General features: G+C 43.7%; 1 protein-coding gene across 3 annotated transcripts in view; it reads right to left on the reverse strand.

Moving 5' to 3' along the window:
* The window catches only part of CDCA7L (cell division cycle associated 7 like), a 46,730-nt gene extending 32,477 nt beyond the window's left edge, over window positions 1-14,253 (reverse strand). The window contains exon 1 of one of the 3 annotated variants that reach the window (XM_080818901.1): window positions 14,110-14,253. In XM_080818901.1, the coding sequence (XP_080675027.1) occupies window positions 14,110-14,133 (24 nt within the window). In that variant the 5' untranslated portion in view covers window positions 14,134-14,253. The remainder of the gene's footprint in view (window positions 1-14,109) is intronic. The other 2 variants (XM_080818903.1, XM_080818902.1) reach the window with 2 other exon arrangements.
* Between the last annotated feature and the right edge of the window lie 13,450 nt (window positions 14,254-27,703).

Below are 27,703 nucleotides of genomic sequence, written 5' to 3' on the forward strand. Positions count from 1 at the left end.
AATCACTTTAAATGCAAATGGATTAGACTCTGCAATCAAAAGACACAGATTGGCAGAAAGAATTAAAAAAAAAAAAAAAAAGGGACCCAACTATACCCTGTCTACAGAAGACTCATTTCATACCTAAAAAAGACAGTGAGGCTGAAAAGTGAAAGGACGGAAAAGATATGCAAATGTAAACAGTAATCCAAAGAGAGATGTAATGACTATACTAATATCAGAGTAGACATTATGTCAAAAAAAAAAAATTACAAGGACATTGCATACGGATAAAAGGGTCAATTCACCAAGAAGCCATAATGATTAAAAATATGCATACACAAAACTTCAGAGCTCCAAAACATATGAAGGAAGTGCTGACAGAAATGAAAGAAATAGTTCTACAATAATAGTTGAAGACTTCAATATCCCACTTTCAATAATGGATAGAATAAGATAGAAGATCAACAAGGAAACAGGAATTGAGCGACACTATAAATCAACAAACTAACAGACATATATAGAACACTCCAACTAACATAGTAGGATACATTTTCCTTAAGGTCGCATAAAAAACTCCCCAGGACAGACCATATGTAGGCCAGAAAATAAGTCAGAATAAATTTATTTTTTTTTAAGATTTTTATTTATTTCACAGAGAGAGAGACACAGCGAGAAAGGGAATACAAGCAGGGAGAATGGGAGAGAGAGAAGCAGGCTTCCCGCCGAGCAGGGAGCCCGATGAGGGGCTCGATCCCAAGACTCTGGGATCATGACCTGAGCCGAAGGCAGATGCTTAACGACTGGGCCACCCAGGAGCGCCAGTCAGAATAAATTTAAAACAGTTAAGGGGTGCATGGGTGGCTCAGTGGGTTAAAGCCTCTGCCTTCGGCTCAGGTCATGATCCCAGGGTCCTGGGATCGAGCCCCGGGTCGGGGCTCTGTGCTCTGTGCTCAGCAGGGAGCCTGCTTCCCTTCCTCTCTCTCTCTCTCTGCCTGCCTCTCTGCCTACTTGTGATCTCTGTCTGCCAAATAAATAAATAAATCTTTAAAAAAAATTTTTAAACAGTTAAAATCATACAAACTATCTTTTCTGATCAGAATGAAATGGAACTAGAACAGTAACAGATGATGACCAGCAAATTCAAAAATAGGTGAAAATGAAACAACACTGTCAAATAACCAAGGGGTTACTCCAAAGGAGAAATCATCACAATAGAAATTAGAAAATACTTCCAAACAAGTGAAAATGAAAACAAAATGTACCAAAACTTACACTATGCAGAGGAAAGCAATGCTAAAAGGGACGTTTAAAGCTGTAAACACTTAGATTAAAAAAGATCTCGAACCAACAAACTAATTTTACACCATAAAAGGAAATAGGAAAAGTATAGCAAACTAAACCCAAAGATAACAGAAGGCGGAAATTATAAAGATCACAGTAGATATAAATAGGGAATAGAAAACCAACAGAGAAATATCAACAAAACCAAAAGTTTTGTTTTGGTTTGGTCAAAATATCAAAATTGACCAACTTTTAGCTAGACTGACTATGAAAAAGAGGTACAAACTACTGAAATAAAGAGGAGTCATCAGTACCAATTTTACAGAAACAAAAAGGATAATCAAAGAGTGCTATGAGCAACTGAATGCCAACAAATTAGGGTTAGCTAGATGAAATGGAGAGACTTCTAGAAGCACATAACCTTCCAAGACTGACTCACAAATAGAAAACCTGAACAGACTTCTAACTAAGGATACCCAGATGGCTTCACTAGTGAATTCCATTTAACTTTTAAAGAAGAATTAACATCAACCCTTCTCAAACTCTTCCAACAAACGGAGAGAGCACTCTCTTTACCTCATCCCACGTGGCCAGTAGACCCCCATGATGCTGAAGACAGACAAAGACGAGGAAAGCACAGAGCAATATCCCTTTTAAGTATCAACGAAAAAATCCTCCACAAAATGCTAGCAAGCCAAATTCAGTAGCATAGTAAAAGGATTACACAAGATGTCTGAGTGAGATTTATTTTTGGTACGGAAGATGGTTCAACATAGAAAACAAAACACGTGATCATCTCCACAGATGCAGAAAAAGCATGTGACAAACTTCAACACCTTTTCATGATCAAAGCAAACCAAACCAAAAAACAATCAACAAAGAATGGAAGGAAACTTCAACATGATAAAGGTCACCTATGAAAAACAGGTAACCCCATACCCCACAGTGAAAGAGTAAAAGCTCTCGCTTAACATCAGCAACAATACACGGATCCCACTTTCACTACTTCTATTCAACACAGTATTTAAGGATCTAGCCAGGACTATTACACAAGAAATAAAAGGCATCCAAATTGGAAAGGGAGCAGTAAAATTATGTCTGCATGTGACACGTTCATATATATAGAAAAGCCTAAAGATTCCACAGAACCTGTGAGCACTAATCAGCCAAGTCAATAATGTTGCAAGGTACAAAATCAACACAGAAAAATCAGGTGCATTTCTACACGCTAACAATGAACAATTTGCTAAGGAAATTAAGAAAACAATTCCATTTACCATAGCATCAAAAAGAATAAAACACTTAGGAATTAACTGAGGCAATAAGCAGAAAGACTACACTGAAAACTACAAAACGTCTCTGAGAGAAATTCAAGAGGGGCGCCAGGGTGGCTCAGTGGGTTAAAGCCTCTGCCTTCAGCTCAGGTTATGATCCCAGGGTCCTGGGATCGAGTCCTGCATCAGGCTTTCTGCTCAGCGGGGAGCCTGTTTCCTCCTCTCTCTCTGCCTGCCTCTCTGCCTACTTGTGATTTCTGTCAAATAAATAAAATCTTAAAAAAAAAAAAAATTCAAGAAGACAGAAAGAGATGAAAAACCACCACACATTCATGGATCAGAACACCGGATATTGTGAACACGACAATACTACCCCCCAAGCTATCTACAGATCCAATGCAATTCTATCAAAATCCCAGCAACATTTTTTTTTGCAGAAAGAGAAAGGCCCTTCCTAAAACTCATGTGGAATCTAAAGGGACTCAGAATAACCCCCCAAAAATAAATAAATAAACAAACAAACAAATATCTGTAAAAAGAAGAACCAGGGGCATCCAGCAAGCTCTGTCAGTGGAGCGTGCGACCCTTGACCCCAGGGGTTGTGAGTTCAAGCCCCTTGTTGGTTGTAGAGATTATTTAAAAATAAAATCTTTGAAAGATAAATAAACAAATAAATAAATAAAAAGAACCATGATGGAAGGCTCACACTTACTAACTTCAATGCTTATTACAAAGCTACAGTAATCCAAATAGAGTGATCCTAGTATAAGGACAGCCATACAGGGGCACTTGGGTGGCTCAGTTGGTTCAGCATCTGCCTTTGGCTCAGGTCATGATCTCAGGGTCCTGGGATGGAGCCCCATGTTGGGCTCCCTGCTCAGTGGGGAGCTTGCTTCTCCTTCTCCCTCTCCCCCATGCTCTCCCTCTCTCCTCCATTCTCTCTCTCAAATAAATAAAATCTTAAAAAAAAAAAAAAAAGACCTACAGACTAGTGCAACAGAATGATGAACTTTAAGACCAACCTTCACACACACGTGGGTCAAATGATTTTTGACCAAATGCCAAGACTATTCAAGGGGGAAAGGATGGCCTTTTCAAATGACGCTGGGAAAACTGGATATCCACGCTGAAAAGAATGAAGCTGGATCCTTAACACAAAAACCTACAAAAAAAAAACCCCAAAATGTAATCAAGACCTAAAACTAGAAGCTAAAACTACTAACTCTTAGAAGAAAACATAAAGGAAAAAGTTCATGACATTAGACTTGGTAATGATTTCTTTTACAGGATATCAAAGGCGCAGGCAACAATAGAAAAAGACAGATAAATTGGACTTCAGCAAAATCAGGACCAGTTAAGACATCAAAGGACACGATCAAGAGATTGGCAAAATATCTGCATATCATACATCTGATAAGGATTTAATATCCAGAATAGAGAACTCTTAGAGCTCAACACCAACAGCAAAACCCAATTTAAAAGAGCAAAAGACTTAAAGACATTTCTCCAAGAATAAAAGGATGGCCAGTAACCGTGTGGAAAGATGTTCAACACTGATCATGAGGAAAATGCAAATCAAAACCACAATGAGATACCACTCCACAACCACGGGGGGCCGGGGGGGGGGGGGAAGAGACTATTATTTTTTAAAAAAACCACCACCACCACCACCAAAAAAACAAATTACGTGGTGGTGAGTATGTGGAGAAACTGGAGGCTCCGGGCAGTGTCGGTGGGGAGGTGAAACAAGGCAGCTGCTATGGCAAAAAACATGGTAGCTCCTCAAAAACACACACACAGAGGGCCGCCTGGTTGGCTCCGTGAGTTAAAGCCTCTGCCTTCGGCTCAGGTCATGATCTCAGGGTCCTGGGATCAAGCCCCACATGGGGCTCTCTGCTCAGCGGGGAGCCTGCTTCTCCCTCTCTCTCTCTCTCTGCCTGCCTCTCTCCTGACTTGTGATCTCTGTCAAATAAATAAATTAAAACACACACACACACACACACACAGATTTACCACATAATTCAGTAATTCCACTTTAGGTATATGGCCAAAAACACTATAATCCAAGATTCAAATAGTTATTTTATACCAATGTTCACAGTAGCATTACTCACCATATCCAAAAGGTGGAAACAGCCCAACTGGCATGGATGGACGAATGGATAAAGAAAATGTTGTATATATATGCAATGCATCATTATTCAGCCTTAGGAAGGAAATTCTGATCTAGATAAACATGGATGAACCTTAGCTGAGTGAAGTAAAGTAAAACATTAGCTGAGTGAAGTAAGACCCAACAGGATAAATATTCTATGATTCCACTTCCATGTCGTACCTAGCACCAAATTCAGAGAGACAGGAATGGAGAATGGTGGTGATTACCACTGGTGGTGGGATAAGGGGGAGGGTGGGAAGGGGGAGTCAGTGATTAATGGGTACAGAGTTTCCGTTCAGGATGGTGAAGAAGTTCTGGAGATGGTCAGAGGTGATGGCCACACAACAATGTGACTATACCTAACGCCAGTAGGTTTTACGCTATGCATATTTTACCACAATAAAAGAAAAGGCAAAACAAACGATCAGTGCTATTTTAAAAAGAGATCATGTAAATGAGAAGAACCTTACAGACAGGTATGTGCAGAGGGCTTAGAAGGGCTATCCAGGTGAGTCACAGAAGAAACCGGAGTTTTGGCAGAGGTCCTAGGAGGGAAGTGAGCCAAACCACTTGGGATATGCTGGGTGATTTCCTTTTCCAAAAAGGTCAGCAGACAGGAAATATGAAGCCAGTGTCAAGATTTCACTGGTCCCTAACAGACTGATTATCAAACTGATTGCTCTCCGTGTTTTTCAACAAGGCGCTACTGGCATTCTGGACAAGAATGACTACTGCTTCCGGCGGGACTTTCCCGCTCGCCACAAGGCACTTACCATCCCTAACTCTGAACCCTTTCACAACCACGACAACCCACCGCAACCCCAGCTCACTGACAAGAACACCAGAGTGAATCCAACAACTGAAATGTGAGAACCTTTGTGTGTTAGGACATGCCAGGTTATAAAGCAGTAACAAGCAATTCCAAGTCTTAAAGGTCTGAAACAAAACGAGGTTTCTCTCTTGCTTGTGACCTTTCCTCCGGGGCTAGCCAGGTGAAACATTCCACACACCTCCCCACTGTCCTCACACAGGACCGGGGCTGCCACAGCGACCAATACCTGGAACACGGGCAGAAGCAGCAGGAGAGGGAAGGACAAATGGCAAATGACCTAGTGGCATTTAAAAATTCCACCTAGGGAGGGGCCTGGCAGGCTCATTCAGGGAAGCGTCCGACTCTTGATTTCGGCTCAGGTCACGATCTCAGGGTCATGAGATGGGAGTCCTGGGCTGGGCTCTGCACTGGGCATGGAGCCTGCTTAAGATTCTCTCTCCTTCTCCCTCTCCGCCAACCAGTGTCTCTCTCCCTTTCTTTATTTAAAAAAAAAAAAAAGGCTTTCTTCTAAAATAAAAATAAAAATTCTACCTAGAAGTGACATACACCACTTCTTACATTTCATTGGCCAAAGCAGATCAAACAGTCTTGCTTATTACCAGGACTAGGAAATTGCATTCCTCCCATTTACCCTGAAGGAAAAGAACCAGAGATCACTTGTTCTGTCCCCGTCCATGACTAAAGTTACCAAAAAGCATGTTACCGCTTAGTGTGGTACCTAAGAGGGTGCGACCCCGGCACCAGGTTAAGGAGTCCCAGGAGGGATGAGCCACAGGCTGGAGGAGGGAACAATTGTTACACACTGTCAGTGCGGGGTGGGACACAGGATCATCAGGGCAATAAGTGCAGGACAACTAACCCCAAAGGGAGGGGTACTAGTCCCAGAGCCTGCGCACAGCCTCCAGGTCGCCCCATGTCTGCAGCCGCAGGGTGGGGTCAGCCTGAAGGAGGGCTCGCAGCGGGCAGGCGGGTGAAAGCCACAAAGTGAACAAGGGCATCTGGATGGGAGAAGTCAGTCAGTGTCTGCCTTCTTCAGCTCAGGCCATCACTTCAGGCTCCTGGGATAGAGCCCTGTGTCCAGCTGGGCTCCCTGCTTGCTTCTGCCTCTGCCTCTGCCATTCCCCCTGCCTGAGCAAGCACGCCTGCTCTGTCAAATAAATAAAATCTTTAAAAAAAAAAAAAATTTTTTTTTTAAAAAGGACGTGGAGAACAGGCAGGCAGGGGTGCCTATCTTTCAGAGGAGACAAGTGTCCCTGTGCTCGCTCCCAGCCAAGTGCTGAACAAACCCTCACAGGGACAGGAGTGTGGGGGAGGGATCTTCATCCCGCAGCCCGCCCCAAGAGCCTTTAGACAGGGATCCTCTGGACACATAGCAGTCCTGCTGGGGCAGGCGGCGGGGACCAACAGTCCCGAATGGTCCCTGAAGCGAGGCCCATGCAGGCTGCTGACAGCACTGAGCTCCGGGCACTGTGCCACAGTGGACGTCCCACTCCCCCAATGCGGCCTTTCTCGGGTCCCCACTGCAGCCAGGGAAGACGATACACTTTCTGCAACGAAGGTCACAGAGACGGGGTGCTCTCAGTGACATGCTGAAGCCAGCACTGTTGTCAGACAGAGTGAGGAGGGCTTGGTTTGTCTGAGGTCGGTGGGGGCAGCCTGATATAGGAGGCCCGTGTGAATGAGGGGATGGCCAGATGCAGCCCCACTGCCTTCAGTTATTTTAATTAAAAAAAAACTCCCCCAATAAAAAAATGCCTGGAACCAAGTGTCAAGAAAAAAAAGAGAGAATTAAGAATAACCAGTCATTTTAAATGCACTTTTATTTTTCTTAGCTTCCCATTTTAAACCAGTGTTAATAGTGAACAAAATAAAAGCTCCAAACATTTTGCATTAAAAAAAAATATGCCAGCTAAAGTATTTTGTTGTTGTGTTTTTTTTCCATTTAACTACGCTCAGAGTCGTGGAGCTTTCCATACAAAGATATTATGGGGTGGAGGAGGAGGCAGGGAGGTATCTTTTCTATTTCAGGATTTATTACAGGTATGCTCTCTGAATGTTACACTCAGCAAGCAGTTCCACACTTCTCAAAATGAGGAGCTCGGTGACAGCCCCAAGGTTTTCAAGACCACGGGTGGGACAGAGGAGGGGAATTTTCCTCCCAGGAGGGTAATTTTACAAAAATCCTTTTTGTGTTAAAATAAATAAAAATGTATTATGGAATAGAATGCAAAATAAGTGCAAATATGCCTCACTTTTGAAGATAAAACTGCAGATGGATGAAAAAAATCCCCTGCACAGACAGTGGGGCTGCTGCCCCTCTGGGCCTCTGGGGCAGGCTGGAACTGGCCTCTGCCATCAGTCCGACAGCAGAATTTGATAAGCCCCACAGAAGGATGCTGCAGGCCATCATAACTCCTACTTCCTCTCACTTACACAGTGACAGCCAGAAAAGCCATCTTTCTTTTTTTTTTTTTTAAACAATTCAACAAATACTTAACACCTGTTAATATGCCAGGCCCTGCACCCTCAGGATAATTATCATTTGGTCTGCCATGTGATTTAGGGTCACCACACACTACCTTGGGATAAACCCTTGGGCTCTTTTTTTTTTTTTTTTAAAGGTTCACGGAGGAGGTCTCATAGCTAAGTACTTCAAATTACAGTTTCTCATTCCAGCGCCAAATCACTTCTTTGCAATTAATCAGGTACATGGTTCTTTTTTTTTTTTTAAGATTTTTATTTATTCATTTGACAGAGAGAGATCACAAGTAGGCAGAGAGGAGGAAGCAGGCTCCCCGCTGAGCGGAGAGCCCCATGCGGGGCTTGATCCAAGGACCCTGAGATCATGACCTGAGCTGAAGGCAGAGGCTTTAACTCATTGAGCCACCCAGGCGCCCCCCCTTGGGCCCTTCTAACAGAGGGTGAGGTCTGCCAGCAGGCAGCTGAGGGGGGCAACGCCAGGCTCTGTGCCAAAAGACCCAGATGCCAGAGCTCAGTCACAAGCACAAGGGACTCTCCAGGTATGTAGGCCCCTCCCACAGCAGAGGTTTAAGGTGGGGGGGGGCTGCCCAACAGCTATGCTGCTGCTCTGGAGGGCTTGGGGGAACAGCAGAGGAGGTCTGTGGGAAGGGATCCCTGGACTACACCTGGTGCAGAGGATACCCGAAAAACTGGATGGGCACAAGACGCCTGGGAAGTTGTCACCCACATGCCTGGGCAGGTTGGGCGGTCTGAAAGCACAGACTTTAGGACTCACTCTTAGGGATTGTACACACTATTTTTTTAAACATTTTAAGTGCAACAGAAAGCACATATCGCTTCCGCACACAGCCTGGTCAAGTTTTACAAACTACACCAACCCATGACAACCAGCACCTAGATCCAGAAATACATTCTTCTCAGCTCTCAGAAACTCCTTATTAGGAGTCTATGGTTTTACCTCTGGACATTCAACTGTTGATGAACACCTATTTTCAGACATCTAGGAAATGATTTGTAGTTGAAATAAGTAATACAAAAGAAGGCAAAGTGATTCAGTGCCACACAGGGGAGGAGCGCAGAGCAGGGTATCTCCCCCCACCCCCGCATCCATGTGACCAACTTGCAAAATTCCAGGCCGGCCCAATCCAGAGGCACTGCCAGTATGCGTCCATCTTCACCGTTTCCCAGGTGGTAAAGAACACACCTCCAAGACTACTCTACACATTTCCCCAAACTAAAAAAAAAAAATTGCTAGGTGCTCCATGTTCAGGAAGAAAACAATGTTTCAGTCTAGTTATCATGAGTCCTGGTTCTAACCTAAGTAAACACTGCTTTCTCTTAGCTAGCACAGCACAATAAAGGGGAAAAAACATTGTGTCAGAGACTCCCATCCACTGCAAAGCAGGCACACTCCTTTTGGGAAACAGTAAGGACTCACTAAAGAAACCGTAATTAAAAACAGCATGGGGACACCTGGGTGGCTCAGTGGGTTAAGCTGCTGCCTTCGGCTCAGGTCATGATCCCAGGGTTCTGGGATCGAGTCCCGCATCTGGCTCCCAGCTCCACAGGGAGTCTGCTTCTCCCTCTGACCTTCCCCCTCTCATGCTCTTTCTCGCTCTCTCTCTTAAATAAATAAATTAAAATCTTAAAAAAAAATAAAAACAGCGTGGACTCCAACACAGGGCACAAGGCATGTACCAGCTCAAGACATTTATTGAAAAGTTCCTTCTAATAAAGAAAAAAAATCTCAACAGAGAAGTACATAAAATACACACCTTGGTGAAAGGCCACAGTCATTACAAATGAAAACCGTGAAGACCTCTGAGCTACTCAGAAACAGCACTGGCAGGGCTAAAGACAGCGGAATTCAAACTGCCATCATACCGTAAAATTAGGCAAAAATGGTGACAAAACACAGGCAAACACTGGATGGGAAAAATCTAGAAAATGACACCCAGGGAGTAGGGGAGGTAGAACAGTAGTTCCAACTTCGTTTTTATTTCAGCTTCTGTGAACCCAATATTACTTGTACAATACAAAATTCATCTAAATATCGTTCCTATGTAAAAGCCTTCTGGATCTGATTCATATTCCAATGCTGACGTTACAGTCAGTATCCAAGGAATCCTGTCCAAAGCCTCATCTGGCCAGTCTCTAAAAAAGAACCAGACCAGCTGCTGTTAACGTCCAGCTCTTCCAGTTAAAGGGAGGAGGTGTTAAGAGAAAACCCCAACGTGCTGACAACCTCTTATATTTAAATAATGTATTATACTTAGCATGTGCTTGCTTAAGCAAGGATTTCAGATAAAGTTGTGTGACTTGCTGAGATCCCTTGAGTCTACTGGCCAAGTCAGGCATTGGCTCTGAGGACAGAATCCTGGCTCAGGCCCTTCCTGGCTGGGCTGCCCAGAGCAAATGGCTCTAGTTCACCTTATCTTTAAAATATAGATAATACAAGTCATTTTGGAACTACAGTGAGGACTAAATCTGATAAAAGGAAAAGTTTCCATAGGCGGGGGATGGGGGGATGGGGAGACAGTATGGCTCTTCAGGTCTTCTCCCATTCCCAAAACCTAAGGCCTTGTAGGTCCCCAAAGCACAGTAGGGACCAGCTGAGTTCTGGCAAAGGCAGAAGAGACAAGGCGTTCCAGACCGACCTTAGTACCCAGCACACAGTAAGTGCTCAAAGAATATCTGAAAATGGAATCAGGGAGCCCTCTGTAACGAGCTGATGATTAAGAATGGGCAGGAAGCCATCAGCTCTGTGAACTAACTCTGGCCCCTTTAACTGTGAGCCTCCATACCGTGCTTCTGCACTGTATACTGATGGCAGCATCTACCACTGTGGGAGACAAAGTCTTCTGCACGTTATCTTCAGCTATAGTTACCAAATATGCCTCTGCGTGATCCTACTTACAAACATTCAGACAGAGAACAAACCGATGGTTTGTTCATCAGTTCATCCATCAAAGGGGAGCTGGGTGAGGAATGGGTCAAAGAGGTGACCGCGATTCAGAGCGCAGCTCCCATGATGAGCCCTGGGTAATGTACACAATTGTTGGTTCACTGTATTGCACACCTGAAACTAACAAACACTGTGTGTTAACTGCACCGGAATTCAAATTAAAAACCTAAAAAATAAAACATTCAGAAACCACTGCTTTCCAAAAAGAAAAGAAAACAGTCCTACTAATACTGTCTTACTTTATCAATCCTACTTTGGTGAATAAAGCTATCTTCTATGAAACAAAATCGTGTCTTGGAGGTAAAAATTGCAAACTGTAGCTCAGAGAAAGTGCTGATGGGTAAAGCAGAACTCTCAAGGACAGTTTAAATGAATATGCCTGTTCTATTTCAATGCCTTTATTGATCTTTTTCATTAATTTACTGTAACATACATAAACTGTTTTAAGTCACATCATTATCTCGTGGATTTCTGTCCCATGTGCCTGACCAGATCAGAATTGATGTGATCTCTGAAATTTTTCATTACTGAGAATTCGGTGCATGGCAAATCACTGTGCTGTCCTTCCAAGAAGTGACAAACCATCCCCCTGTGAGCAGCTTTCTGTGGGCACAAACTTTAAGACAAAGAATCAAGAGGACACTTTGTAGCTATGAGGTCAGCACCAGAGAAATTCCCAGACCCATTCCTGAGACCATCTGCTTCACTCCTTCTGAGAGTCCAGCCTGCACCCTAGAGCAAGAAGAGAGTCATAGGACAACACTGACAGCAAGGACTTGCTGGTTCCTCTGCTGGGAAGCGGAGGCAGTCTCATCCTCCAGAAATTCTTAGCTGCACTGCCAACCGCTCTCAGAAAGGGACCATACCCTCCCCTTCATGGGAGTATTACTCTGGTCATTCGACAGAAAGACACAAAGACACAGCGGTCAGCCCAACAAGGACTACCCCCTTAGAAGCTGTGGTCCCAGTCAGTGGACACCAAATCCCACACATGGGTGAGGCTGCAAAAAAGCAGAAGCCAGAAAGGACTTCGGTTTAAATCGCAGTCTTTCATAACATAGGCTGCTGTGCTGGAAGCCCTTCCCACTCTGTCCTTTCCAAGGGATGGAAATTCTATTGATTGTATGTGTGAGAGTAAAAGGCACTGTGCACTAAGTTCACCCCAGGCGGTTCATCACACTGCTTTATTCATAAGGCTGGGGACAGGGTAGGACCGCACAAATTTAACATCTTGCTGTGCCTGAAATGTTCATTAGTGTTCCTATTGGCAGTCACCTGCCTACCCCACGAACCTCTCCACTAATTTAAAGAGACTATAATCTGCTCACATTTAAATTATAATGAACAGGAACATTTCCACTGGAAAAATCGTCATGCATCTCCATTTGTGCTGCAAATTAGGTCTCCGGAAAAGGGTGGGAAAAAAACAAACCTGATCCTCTTACATATAGTAATTTGCCCTAATTGGTGTATAATGGGTCAGATATAATTTATGGATTACCCCCACATGGTAAATAGTTTATTTAACGTTTTAGAAGTACCAAAAATTAGCCTTATTATTTGATGGTAAAAGGTTCACTCCCGACCATACATTCTGGGGACATTTTGAATCTAAACACAGACTGTATATTTAAGTGGTGGGAGTACAGTTAGAGCAGAACAGGTTTCCTGAGTCCTATGTCATCCAGATACATTGTCTGATGAAATTCATACGGGGCTCCAAGCTCCTTGCAGAAAGGGTTAATTCCTAGAGAATATTAATTATATGGTAAAGGTCAGTGGAAAATAAAACACAGAGCCTACTCAGTTCTTACTCTTGTTTCTTTTCCTTCCTTTTAATACCTCCCCCTCATTGGAGAAATTCAAAAACAGTACTCTTTCTCATCAACATCCACAACAATTTTTTCTCAAAATTTCAGGAAGCCTTTCGGACATCACTACATGGCCAAAACGACCCACCATTAGCAGTTTTGTCTTTAACTGGAGCCAGGACCCAGGCAGGTGATAGCGGTCGGGGCTCAGGCACGACTGACGTGCTGGGTCGCTTCCATCTCCCAAGGATACGCCCGCAGCCCCGCCTTTCTCCCAGCACCCAGGTGGAGAAGGAGGAAAACACTACTCGTCCAAGGTAAGGTGGAAGCGCTGAGTTAATGGCACTCACAAAAGCAAGAAAAAAATCCAACCGTCACAAACCTCTCTCGGGCTCCCACAAGCTATTTCCTTCCCTTTCTAAAAGTTTTATATTTAGTTCATTTGAAAAAAAAGTCGGTATTGCTTACCTCTGAAAATACTAGATATATTCGTTACTAGAAAGTAAGGAAAAACTCTTTTAAGTAGAATAGAACACTGAAGTCACGTTCACATTCCCACCACCCCCGGAAACATTTGGAGGAGGGGTACTCTCAAGTGTTTGTGAATGAGATTTTTAAAACCCAGTGTGGACCATAAAGCGTAATTGGGGTCCCACTGTGTTTACGGCTTGCGATCTCGGGGCTTTTTGTTTTTTAACTTGGCCTCATGACGTTGCCATTTCCCCTTCCAAGCGCTTACAAATATCTTGCAAACACTTAGAAAAGTTCTAGAACAAATACAAGAGCAATTCCTTGTAAATTACACTCCCTCATCCAAGTTGAACTGGACTCCCAGCTATTTTTTAAGAAAAATTACACTTTTCTGAAACTTCCTCATCTCTGTGCCAATTCCCGGAGAAAGTGGGGGGAGCGCACCAGAAAAGCTCCCCGCACACCGTCCACCCCTCCACGCCAGACCCACCAGCGCTGCAAACGGAGGCGCTACGCCCCTGCCGCTTCCCGCCTGCGCTTCCCTCGAAGCGCGTCCACTCCTGGGGCTCGCGGCTCCACCGGCCCGGCCTGCGACCCCCGGGCTCCCACTCAGGACGGAGGCCACCGCCGCGCGGGAAACGCCCAGATTCTTCCATCCCAGCCCCCCCCCCCCGCGCTGACCCACCGCGCACACCTGCAGGGCGCGCCCGCTCCGGCGTTCCCGGGGCGAGGCTGGCCAGGTCCGCAACGCGGTGGCCAAGGGCCACGTTTCCAGCCCCAAGCAGGGAGGAGGGCCGGGCGCAAAAGGCAGGCCGGCCGGGCGGCGTCCGGACTGGGGCGGGCGCCGGGACCCTCACCTGGGAGCGAGACGCCAACTCCATTCTTCCCACCCGGGCTCCGGCCTCCTCCTAGTACGCGGCTACGGGAACCTGGCTCGCCACGGGCCCGGTGCACGCAGAACACCCGCGGCCGCGCAGCCCGCGCGCTGCGCCGGGAGCTGCGGCGGGCCGGGGGGGAGGGGCGCACTCGGCGCCCGGGACGGGGGGGAGAGCGCCGCGCCGCTCACTCGGCGCCGCTGCGCCCGGCTGCCAGCCTCGGGTCTCGGACCAAACTTCGCCACCGGGACACTTGGCTTCGCCTGCGGCGTGAGAGGGGACTGCCGATGGGCGCGGCCCGTGGCGCTGCCAGTACGGGGGTGCCGGGCTCCCCCCTGCAGCGGAGGGAGGGAGTGGAGCCGTCCGGCCGGGTTTCGCGCGGGAGAAATGAGGGGGCAGTCCCGGCGCAGCCTCCAGCTGGCACGCCCGGCTAGCGCGCCGGATATTTGCAGGGTTTGTTCCAGCTCCTGCCCCGAAGCACATGCCTCTGCTGCAATCCGTATCTCCGCTCCGGGAGAGGATTTTAGAGCTACTTCGGAGCTCATTTTGTTTAGTTGTTGTAAAGGGGCGGGTTTCCGCCGCCTCCCCAAATATTGCTACAGTGTTCACTTTGCACCACAAGCAACCCGGGTTTCTTTACCGAGGCCCCGGGGTTGGGAAGCTTCAAATACCCTGGAACTTTCCAGAGGTTAGAAACACTGATTAACAAATACTGGCTGAACAACTACTATGTGTCAAGCACTGTATCAGAACTGGAAACACGAGATGGAACAAAAAAGAAAAAAACAGGTCCCTGCTCTCTTGGGAGCTTACAGTCAGGGAGCCAGCCACCAGCAAGATGATATATAAGTGCAATCATGATTCAAGTAAGTGTAATAATAATGTAGCAACGAATTTCATTCATAATTTAACGATTCAAATACCATTAATGCGATAGTAAGTTCAACTATAATGATGCAAATAAAAGTAAATTTGGAGCCATGGTAGATGCCGTGAGGGCAAAGGTAAATGGTACTATGGTGGTTTAAAATAGGGAGACTTAATTTGGCACAAGTCAGGGAAGACTTCTTAAAGGTTCAGGTAAGCAGAGTGAAGAAGTTAGTGGGTGGAGAGTATGGAAGGCTTGAAGAAGGTATTGGGGAAGGCTGGTAGGGAAGTTGTCCTGGAATCAGAGCAGGTTTTCCGAGCAGTATCGAAAGCCTTTTAGCACTGTGGTCACGAGTTCAGAGTGGACCACCGTATGCACGAGACCTTCTGCAGCCCTTCTTGGCTGCTTGGAATCTGATATTCACCTTTTCTTTGTTGAAGCAGTGAATGAAGTTGGCCAAACATTTGCTCAAGCTTGAGGAGAGAACATCTGGACACTGTCCTCCTTCCTACTTTCATTGGTTCAGCAGATACATGTGTTATGTCCTTTCCATGTTCCAGACTGTGGGGGAAGAAAGATCAATAAAACATAATATGATTTTTTTTAAAGTTTTCTCTTTATTGGGTAATATAAACTTCATTATAGCCACTTTCATTTTGATTATGCTTTAGAGTTTTCCTTCATATATATAGTATCTTTTTGAATCTTCCCAACATTCTTCCAGATTCTTACTATCCACATTTTTTAAATGTGGAGACAGAATCTAAGACGATGCATTACGAGAAAGATCCCTGTCCCCCTGCTAGTAAATGACAACAGCAGACTGCCAAACTGAAAACACTCCTTATGCCTCCAAATTCAAAATTTATCTTTTCCTTTTGGCTGCTGGGAAACTCAAGAGTGAAATGTGTTCCACTGGAATTTTTTTCTTTTTTGGTGTATTTGCTTTCCCATGAACCAGTGATGTTGTTTTCACTTAACTTCCTTTCAGTGTAGGATGATGCATCAAACTCCTTTTGCAAAAGGGAGTATAAATTTGAAATAGGTCAGAGTGTGCAAATTTGCAGATTTTGAAGTAACCTAGTTCCTATTTGGAAACCTGTATGTAGCTGCCCCTTCTTGCTTTAGAAATTTGCTATAACTAGTCCTAAGTCTTCAAATGGCAACATGGAAACTTTCTTCCTTTGTCCTGAAAAGCCCATGCACTTGAATAGTACTTAGTAATTGATTCTATAGTGCTGTTTTTTGTTGTCAGATTTTGGCTCCATGCTGTCTATTTGACCCTTGAACAACCTAGGGGTGAAGGGGGCCAAGCCCCAGCACAGTCAAAAACCTATATAGAAGTTTTGACTCCCCCAACACTTAACAGCTAATAGCCTACTGTTAACACATATTTGTTACTTGTTAACACACACTGTTACAATAAAGTAAGCTAGAGAAAAGAATATGATACGAAGAGGGGCGCGTGGGTAGCTCAGTCGTTAAGCATCTGCCTTCGGCTCAGGCCATGATCCCAGAGTCCTGGGATGGAGCCCCACATGGATTCCCTGCTCAGCTGGGAGTCTGCTCTCCCTCTCCCACTCCCCCTGCTTGTGTTCCTTCTCTCAGTGTTCTCTGTCAAATAAATAAATAAATCTTTTTTAAAAAAGGAAGAAATCATACGAAGAGAAAATACATTTACAGTGCTGTACTCTATTTATCTAGAAAAATCTACATGTAAGTAGACCTGCAGTTCAAAACCATGTTGTTCAAGGGTTTACTGTACTTCCTGCTCATGGTTATGGATGGGAGCATGGTTGTGAGCGTTGGGTTTCAGCATGGCACTGCAAGAATGAGTGTCCCTTCTCAGGAGCAGTAGTACACATATTGCAACAGAGGAAAAGGAGATGGCAAGTGTTGCAAAATTTCTTAAAGAATCTCTGTCTAGAAATCTATGGTTGCTTTTCAAATGTGTCTGAGATTTAAAACGTGGTCCATAATACCTTCAACAAGATAAGAAATTTGGGATTAAATGCCACTGCACATGCCTCAAATGACATGAAATAGTTGTGATGGTCGTTTATCAGTCCTGGCCCACAACTTTTTCCTCCATAAAAGGAGTCCAAATATTTCTCCTCTGCTCTGAAGTAGTGGCTTTGCCCTCCCCATGGAGCTCAGCTGTGGGCAAATCCTCAGTGCACACTTTATAACAGAGAAGTGTGCCAGTTTGGAATTTTGAACGCCCAGCAAAGAATTCACCTTTGGCAGAGGGCTGGAAGCAATGTGAGTAATATCTGAATACCACTTAGCATTATATTTGATCGTGAATAAATGAAACAACAGTTACACAAGATAACATCCACACTTGTTCTCTTTTTCAGTATCTTGAAACTCCAATCTCATTGAGCTTAGATAACACCTCACCCAAATGGGGAGACATCTCTAAATTTGAGATGCTCCAAGATAACATTTCCAAGTTGTTGCAGAATAAAAGATCTAAAATCAAAGCAAAGCCATCAAATCATAATCATAAATCATAAATTTATAATTTATAAATCATAAATCATAAATAAATCATAAATCATAATTTATGATTATAATCATAAATCAAAAATCATAGCAAAGTCATCACCTAACAGTGACTGGGTGCCGATCTGGGACGTTTCCTTTCATTCCAAGTTGGTATTCTGTCTTCCTGACTTAGCTTGCCAAGAAACTGCTATCATAGACAATTTAAATACATTCGGATAATAACCACTTGAACAGCTATGGAGAAAAAGATAGAATGACCAATAATCGATGCCTTCATATATTGGCTGCAGAAGAGTACACATCATGGTGAAACTGTAATGCCCATGGTTCCAGCAAAAAGCCCATAATCGTCGTGGTATCAGTAATAGCAGTAGCTAAATGAGCACTGGCTGGGCACCAAAGCCTGTGCTGAGTTCTCTTTGCAAGCATTCTCTCATCTAATCTTTCAACTGTGACAGTTACCCATCTGCTCCTCAAAAATAGTGCTGGGAAAATAAATGAAAGAATATTTTCAAAGCATTTGAGATTTCTTAGAGACGCTATATAAACTCAAAATATGATGAATGTGATCCATATTTCACAGGCTTTTTGGAAAATATATAGTATTAATAATTTAGTCTCTAAACATAAAATATAATTATGACTAGGCACTGACAATAAAGGGATGAAAATGAAAAGATTATTCAAAGCACTTACCTTTCTACAAACTTAAGGTATTAAAAAAGGAAATGATAATGATCTATTTCTACATCAGTGGTACCGATAAAGGCACTGTGGTACACAGTTTTTAAAGAACTAAGTTTTTTCACAATGTATTATATATGCAGCATTTTTTTAATTAAAGATTTTATTTATTTATTTGAGACAGAGAGCCAAGGGGAGAGGGAGAGAGAATCTGAAGCAGACTCCGCGCTAAGCACAGGACTTGCCCAGGGCTCAAGCTCACCACGGTGATACCATGACCTGAGTCGTAACGAAATGGAAAATTGGGAATCAGAAATGTAAAATTTCTCTAAATAGTTGGCTCTACAAATATTCTGTATTACTTCTACATGTATTTTTTATAACCTTCCAGACTTTGTAGAATTTCTGGTTATTATAGATTTATTCTTTTTTTACTTGGAATAATCAAGTATTTATACTGGTAATAAGGCTAAATCACATTTGTGATAGAAAATCCACAGGCTTGGGCGATTATGGGTTCATTTATTTTTCCTTTATTCCCGTAAGCCTCCAGGTGATTTTATGAGCATGGATGTTTGAGAACCATTGCCCTGGCCTAGCTTGGTGTTTTGCCAAGTAGGATCCTCAGCCCAGAAATATAAGCATCACCTGGTTTTTAAAAAGTTCCAATTCTTGGGTCCCACCCCAAACCTACTAAATTGGAAACTCTGGAAGGGGAGCTCAGCAATCTGGGTTTCTTAATCACCATCCAGGTGATTCTGATTTTTGCTTAAATTTAAGAACCATTTTGGTGGTCCTCCAAGGTCTACTGTTTACCAGCTGGGTGACCTTGGGACTAATCACTGAGCTTCATTTTTCTCATCTGGAAAATGGGGATCCCGCATGGCTGCCGAATCCCTGCAACAGTATTCCTACAAAGAAGAACGTGTCACACCAGATGTGATTGTACTTCGACAAGGCTAGAGTAGTGGACACTTGTAAAGTGGTATTAATAGTAATGACCTTTCCATTTTTTGAACACTGACCACATTCCAGGACCTGTGTATGCATAATTACACTCAGTCACCACCACTGACGTGGGATGTACATAACATATTCCTCATTTCTCAGATGAGGAAACTGATGCTCTGAGTTTAAGAAACTTGCTCATGATGACCCAGCGAAGCCAAGAGAGAACCCAGATCCATCCTGCCACAAAGGGGTACTCTTGCTTTTTGCCTTGATTCAGGTAGCTTGCGGGGGTGAGGGTAGGGGATGTGTAGAAATTTAACCTTTAATTTAAAAAATGAGAATGAGGTTCTTTATGTTCTATCATTCCAACCTACTTATTTACCATACTAGGAATTCTGGTATCTTCTTCCTTGTTTCTGAAAGTAGTGATTTCTCCATCTGCAGGGTACCTTTAGCAGGTGTCTCTACATTCTTTTCAAGGGCCTCCCCCCCACCACCACACATTCCCATCTCTCTTTTCCAAAATCTACATATTCCGGACTCTCAAGTGGTTCAGCTGTCCCAGATAAGATTACTCTCCACTGATAATCTGATCACCCTGCCTTCTGTAGCTTTCGGCTCTGACCTGCTTATCACACCTGGATTTGTTTATAGCTTTTGAGTCCAAATGAGCTCCTGACCTTGCTAACTGTAGCCCAGTACCAGGAAATTTCTGACAGCATAAAACTCAAGGTCTCATCTTAAGACTATGTAATGAAACCGATAACCATAAATTCCAAGGTGGGCTCAGGAAACGGAATACAACAGGACTTGGGCATTTCCGACTGTTACTTCCAAAGCAAATCATATCTGTTTATGAAATATGGACTAGAAGTCATGTACTGGGAAAGCATGTTACACATGGCTTGTTACAGCATGTCATTTTGCAGGCACAGCCTTATCATCCTCCTCTTATAAACAGGAGGTGGACTGTTTCAGACACTGATCAAGTAAACTGAAATGTTTTCAGTCTTCTTGTTTTTTCAGAAAAGCAACATACCAGCTCCCCTGCCTCTTCCCACTCATTGCTCCCACTCCATCTTTCCTCGCCACTTTCTGCAAACACTCTAAAACTGCCAAGCATTTTCTATCTCAGAGCTTGCAGTTCTCTATAGGGCCCAGGAAAGTCTGAGAGGATTTCTTAGTAAGAAGTTTCTGCCACTGTTTAGAAAAGCTGGGGTATGTGATGGCCCAGACAGAACTTATTGGACTTGAAAATTGAAACATGCCTCCCAAAACAGGAAGAAAAGCAAAACAATCAAACAGAAACCGAGATGATAATAACTGTAACATAGGGAGTTGTACTTTTCTGGAAACTTCTCACGCTCTGTGGATGATTAGTGCCTGGGATAATAGTCATAGCCTAAAAAACATGTTTTGAGAGAAGGTGAGTAAAGCAGTGCCTATCTTAAAACCAAAAGGGAATTCACCCACAATGCTGGAAGAAAAAGCGAGGCAAGCTAGCCATTTATCTGACCTCATAAATGTAACATTCACTTTCTGCTCTTCCTTAAAAAAAAAAAAAAAAAAAGGCAAACTAAACTACTGAAATAGATTCGGCAAAAGCCACACCTAAAATCAGCAGTTTCTGAAGTTTATTAACTTCTGGGTAAAACTGTAACTGCTTAATAGTGTTTACGTACCTTTAATCCTCACGAAATCGTTTCACTGAAACCTTGGAGATGAACAAATATGGTTGGGCTGACAGCTTCTGCTTCAGCATCTGGTCTCTGTTCCCTCCAGCAATGTAACTGCTGCGCACCCTTGCCGGATCACATTTCAGCGGTATTTGATCCTCCTTGTAGATCCCTAAGCTGTAGAAGTTCCCCTGCATCCCTGAGAGCTTCAAATAAAGACATAGTTGTGGTCTTGTGGCAAACAGCCCATAGCCCATCTTTAAGCAGACTGTTTCTTCGTTTTTTAAAAAGTAGATTGTTTCTCTCTCTCCAGGAACCCACACAAGTGATGAAATCACCTCCAAAAGGGTCATTTTTAGTTGCAACTTTTTCTGAGATCACCGTAGATTCTCAGGCAGTTACAAGCAATAGGACAAAATTCTGAGTGCATTTTGCCCGGTTTCCCCCAATAGTGACATTTTGGGAAATTACAGTATAGTCTCATCCAGGATATTGACACTGATACAATTTACCATTACAATTTAGATTTCCCTTATTTGACCTGCAAGTGTGTGTACATGCATGTATTTAGTTCCATACATTTGTATCATATATGTAACTTTGTGCCTACACCCCAAGAGTCAAGATACTGAACATTCCAACCTTACAAGGATGCCCCCTGTTGCCCTTTTAGAACTGCATCCACTTCCCTCTTACTGACCCACTCCCATCCTTAAATTATCCCCTGGTAACCAGGGATCTGTTGTCAATTTATAATATTTTATAATTTCAAAAATGTTAGGGGAGCCTGGCTGGCTCAGACTGCGCAACTCTTGATCTCGGGGTTGTGAGTTTCAACTCCATGTTGTGTGTGGAGCCTACTTTTTTTTTTTTTTTTTAAGATTTTATTTATTTATTTGACAGATAGAGATCACAAGTAGGCAGAGAGGCAGGCAGAGAGAGAGGAGGAAGCAGGCTCTCCGCTGAGCAGAGAGCCCAATTCGGGGCTCTATCCCAGGACCCTGGGATCATGACCTGAGCCAAAGGCAGAGGCTTTAACCCACTGAACCACCCAGGCACTCCATGGAGCCTACTTCTTAAAAAATGTTACACAACCTCTTAGAGAACAGTATGTGACCTTTTGGAATTGGCTTTTTAAATTGAGCATAATTCTCTAGAGATTCGTCCAAATAGTTGTATCAATCAAATAGTTCACTTCTGGGTGCCTAGGTGGCTCAGTCCATTAAGCTGCTGCCTTCAGCTCTGGTCATGATCCCAGCATCTTGAGATCAAGTCCCGCATTGGGCTCCATGTCAGCAGGGAGCCTGCTTTTCCCTCTGCCTGGCACTCCCCCTGCTTATACTCTCATGCACTGTCTCTCTGTCAAATGAATGAATAAAATCTGAAAGAAAAAAAAAATTGCTTGCTCCTGTTTTTTGCTGACTAGTATTCCATGATATGTATGGATATACCACTGGTTTTAACCATCACCTGTGGAAGGACACCTGGGCTGATTTTAGTTTGGGAGTGTTACAGATAAGGCTGCTATGAACATTCGTGTGAAGGTAGTCTCCATTTCTCTGGAACAGATGCCCAAGAGCATACCTACCCGGTCACATGGTAGTTGTCAGTTAGTTGGAGATGAAACTGCTGACTGTTCCAAGACTGGCTGTACCATTTCACACTCCCACCAGCAACTTGTGAGTGATCCCATCTCTTCTCCTGGGTCCAGGACCCTCTCTAGATGAACCGTCTCCCGTATTTGGTGTTGTTACTCTTTTTTATTTTAACCATTGTGAGCAGTGAGTAGTGACAGCTCAGGGTGCTTTTAATTTGCATTTCCCTGATGGCTAATAATGTAGAACATCTTTTCATATGTTTATTTACCATCCATATTTCCTCTTTGATAAAATGTCTGTCTTTTCTCTTTTGCCATTTTCTAATTGGACTGTTTCTTTATTGTTGAATTTTGAGAATTTTTTTTTTTTGTGTTCTCGATAGGAATTCTCTGTCAGACACGTGGTTTGCAAATACTTTCTGCCAGTCCACAGTTCGTCCTTTCATCCTCTTCACAGGGGACCTCACAGAGCAAAAGTTTTTAGTTTTGATGCAATTCAATTTCCCACTTTTTTTTTCCAGAAATAGTCATAGTTTTACATTTTATATTTAAGTCTATGATCCATTTTGTATTCCTTTTTTTTTTTTTAAGATTTTATTTATTCATTTCACAGAGAGAGAGAGAGAGGGAATACAAGCAGGGGGAGCGGGAGAGGGAGAAGCAGGCCCCCCGCCAAGCAGGGAGCCTGACGTGGGGCTCGATCCCAGGACCCCAGGACCATAACCCAAGCCGAAGGCAGACGCCCAATGACCAAGCCACCCAGGCGACCCCTGTATTCCTTTTTTTAATAAGGTGTGAGATTTAGGTCAAGGTTCGTATTTTCCCCCTATATCTAGTTGCTTTCAGCACCATCTGATGAAAAGTCTGTCCCTTTTGCATTCTCTAACTTGTGCACCTTTGTTGAAAGTCAGTTGAGCACGTTTGTGTGGGCCTACGATTGGGTTCTCTATTTTGTTCCATTGATAGCTCTCAGCCCATATCACACTGTCTTCATTACTATAGCTGGATAGTTAAGACTTTAGTATCAGATGGAGTAATTCTTCCCACTTTATTCATCTTTGTAAAGATTATTTTAGCTACTCTCAGGTCTGTGCTTTTCTATATAAATTTAAGAATCAGCTTGCCTATAGGCTACATAAAGATTGCTGGAATTTTGATAGGAAATACATTAAGCCTATAGTTTAATTGGGGGAGAACTGATGTCTTTACTATATTGATTCTTCCAATCCATGATCAAGTTATATCTCTCCATTTATTTATGTCTCTTTTCATTTCTTCCATGAGCATTTTGTAATTTTCAACATACAGATGATACATATGTGTCTACGTGCATACCTAAATATTCATCTTCTTTGGAACAACTTAAACAGTAGTTTTACATTGGCACTATAAATAGTTTTTAACTTCAGCCTCTATATGTTCACTGTTACTACATAGAAATGTAATCCATTTTGTTCTTTTATCCTGTGACCCTGCTGAACTTGCTTATCACTCCTAGGAGGTTTGGGGAAATTCTTAGAGATTTTCTATATAGACAATCATGTCTCTTGCAAATAGAGACAGTTTTATTGCCTTCTTTCTAAATGACATGCCTTCTATTTCTTTTTCTTGCTTTACTGCAGTGGCTAGATCTCCCAGTACAATATTGAATGAGAGTAAAAGAATCATTTTAAATGTTTGGATTTTCTAAGTTTTTATCGGTTTTGCTGTAGGTTCTGGCAAACAGCAACATTCCTCTGCAGCCCTTTCTTTGTACCCTCTCCCTCTTCTTCATGACTAGAACATCTGGCCCATGCACATTATTCAAAATGTCAGATAGTAGTCAACAGATGTGGTTGTTAAAAAAAAAAAGAGGAAAAGTTCAGCATTTCTTGTGGGGATTAATGAGCACACACATTATATTTTTCACCATGACAGCATCATGTGGGGCAGCTGCAAAATGATACATTTTTTATTTTGTTGGATGTTATGGACTTAATTGTACCCCCCCATATTTATATGTTGAAGCCCTAACCACCAATGTGACCCAATGGTAAGGTCTTCAGCAGGTAATTAAGGTTGAATGATGTCATAAGAGTGGGGCCCTAACCCCACAGGACTATGGGTTTATAAAAAGAGGAAGACATCTCCCTCTCCTTCTCCCTGCCATGTGTGCACATGGGAAAAAGGCAGCTGTCTACAAGCCAGGAGAGCTCTCAGCAGACACTGAATCAGCTGGTACCTTGATCTCATACTTCCCAACCTCTAAAATTCTGAAAATTTATTCAGAAAATAAATTTCTGTTGCTTAAGCCACCCAATCTATGGTGTTTTGTTTTGTCAGCCCGAGCTACTTGATACACTGGCTATGTGCCAGCAGTACCCTGGCACAGAAGCCCTCAACTACACTTGGCCAGGCCACACTCCCATGAGAAAGTATTGGTGGTGCATCCTGTCCTACGGACCAAGGGAAGAAAGAAAAGGAAGTGTGATTCACTTTTTAGGCTAAGATTTCATTATCAGCAGCAGGAGAAATTGCTAGGATTTCCACAATGTGCCAGGACAAGTCACTGAAACACTCTACTTCAATCAAGGAATGCTTCCCAATAAGGAGGCAGCATGAAGCCTGGACCAGAAGAGGTCCATGCGTACGTCAAGTCCTGGGATACCTAGAGTGGTGATTCTCATGTTAGTATGCCCAAGAAATAGCTGAGGTACGTGTTCAAACTGCAGATATCTGCCCTTCCCTTTAAGATGTGAATTCAGTAGGGGCGCCCGGGTGGCTCAGTCAGTTAAGCATCTGCCTTCAGCTCAGGTCATGATCCCAGGGTCCTGGGATCGAGCCCCACATCAGGCTCCCTGCTCAGTGGAGAGCCTGCTTCTCCCCCTCCCTCTGCCTGTTGCCCTGCCTACTTGTGCTCTCTCTCTATTTCTCTAATAAATAAATGAAATCTTTAAAAAAAAAAAAAAAAAGGTGTGGATTCAGTAGGTCCAGCATTAGGATGACCAACTATCCCGATTTGCCCAGGACTGTCCTGGTTTTATGGAAATCATGGTACTCTGGAAAGCCCTAAGTTCTGGGTCTGTCTGCTGGAAACTGCACATTTAACAAGCATTCTAATAAATATCTGCGTGGATAATCTCCAAACCATATTTTGAGAAATGCCGACCTGCACAGTTGAAGTTGACTTAACAATTTTTACCAGGTGGAAGGAGAAGATGAGATTAAGTACACCCATGAAAAGAACTTGGTGGATTTTAAGTATAGTCACTTTTGAGCCTTAATTGTGGATGGGAAGATGACAAGTTAAATATTTAAGTACCCCCAAATCCATCAGACTTTAGCACCTAATGTCCCCCTTCTTGCAGTGCTCAATTTGTCACATTCATGGTAACTTTCCCCCTTGAATCATGGTCTTACTTTTCACCCTTACTCCCAGCATCATTCTTGCTGACTTTGACATCTGGGTGTCCTGCTTCTTTCTGGACCTCCTCACATTCTGTGTCAGTCAGAGTCCAGTTAGGAAATAAGAATGATGTCAGTTATTTGCACAGAAAGAATTTAATATGAAGACTTGTTAGCTAGGTATAAAATTCTCAACAAAGTAACTGAAAGGGTAAAAAGAGAAGACTAAGGTACTACTGCGGTCAGCAGCTACCATCCTAGGGCTGGGTGGGGGGCAGGGAGGAGTCCAGGATTAGCAAAAACTAGATACTAAGAAGAGGGCCAGCAGAGCTGACACGCAGACCTCTGAAGGGCAGTGTGCTGGGCTGGTGCTAGTGTCTCTGAGATGGGCTCCATAAGACCGTTCTACACGTGGTGGGAAACCACGAACTGGACTCTTTGGGCTGCTACAGGAAGGAACTGCTGCCTGGGTGAAGAAACATGGCTGGAGTAACAGTGATAGAAATGGGAAGCAGGAAGGAGTAAGCCCCTTCTTCCTTCCCCAGCCCTGCAGTCTTGCTCCGCACGCCCCCACCGGCACAGTGTAACAAGGAGCCATTTGGTAAAGCACAGTGAGCTGCAAAGTTGCGGCCCTGGTATCACAAGGGGGAGCATAGAAGGTGAGTTCACAGCACAGGGATAAGGGTGTAGCAGTGGGCATATCTCCTATGATATTTTCTCCCACCTCACCTTTGGCAGACTTTTTTTTTCTTTAAAGATTTTATTTACTTATTCATGAGAGACAGAGAGAGAGGGGCAGAGGTAGAAGCAGGCTCCCCCTGAGCAGGGAGCCCGACGTGGGACTCGATCCCAGGACCCAGGACCACAACCCAAGCCACAAGGCAGATGCTCAACCAACTGAGCCACCCAGGTGCCCTCACCTTTGTCACTCTTTCCAAGATCATGCAGTTGAGCTTATCACCACCAGTATCTGTGTCACCTCTGATATAATAATCTCCAGCCTCTCACTGATGACTACTGCCATACACCTAAAGCTCACCCGCTCTAACACTCCTATTTCAGCATCACTTTGACCTCATTAAAACCTCCACTCCATTGACACTTGACATTCACCATCTCTCTTTTTCTGCCTATACTCTCCTTCTTACACAGCCTGGATTCCATGTCATGATAGTTAATTTCCTTACTTTTAACTCCCTGCATTTTCTCCCCTAAGTGTCCTACTTGCCCATCAGAATGCCACCTCTAGTTAAGCCCAAACGATCCAACTGCTTCATGCCCGCAGCAAAGCAGCTGATCGTTGACTGGTCTCACTTTAATTCCATCATCATACATTTCAAACAGATCCTCAGTATTCCTCAACAATTTGACCGTATCTTCCTGGTGTGTTTACTTCCCTCCCTTCCCAAATACTATTTCACATTTTAAATCTTCTCTTTCTCCTTTAGTCTCACTCACTCTACCCTTCTCCCCATCACTGACAGCTAATGACCTTTTCTCTCATTTAATGGCAAAAACAGAAACCATCTTACGGTAGGCTTCTTCAACTTCCTGTCATCAGAGAGACCAAGCTAACTGCATCTGAGCCTAGACGTTTTGTTTTCCTTCCTGCAGAATGGGTGATGTGAACCTGTTTCTATGAAAGGTCAGCCCCCTTCTTTTGACCCTCTCTTCTTCCTAAGGACCTCATTTCTTTTTTTTAAGATTTATTTATTTATTTATTTATTGGACAGAGAGACAGAGATCACAAGTAGGCAGAATGGCAGGCAGAGGGAGAGGGAGAAGCAGGATCTCCGCTGAGCAGGGAGCCTGATGTGGGGCTCGATCCCAGGACCCTGGGATCATGACCTGAGCCGGAGGCAGATGCTTAACCGACTGACCCACCTAGGTGCCCTAAGGACTACA

The sequence above is a fragment of the Martes martes genome (assembly GCF_963455335.1).
Source record: "Martes martes genome assembly, chromosome: 11".
Taxonomy (NCBI): Eukaryota; Metazoa; Chordata; class Mammalia; order Carnivora; family Mustelidae; genus Martes; species Martes martes.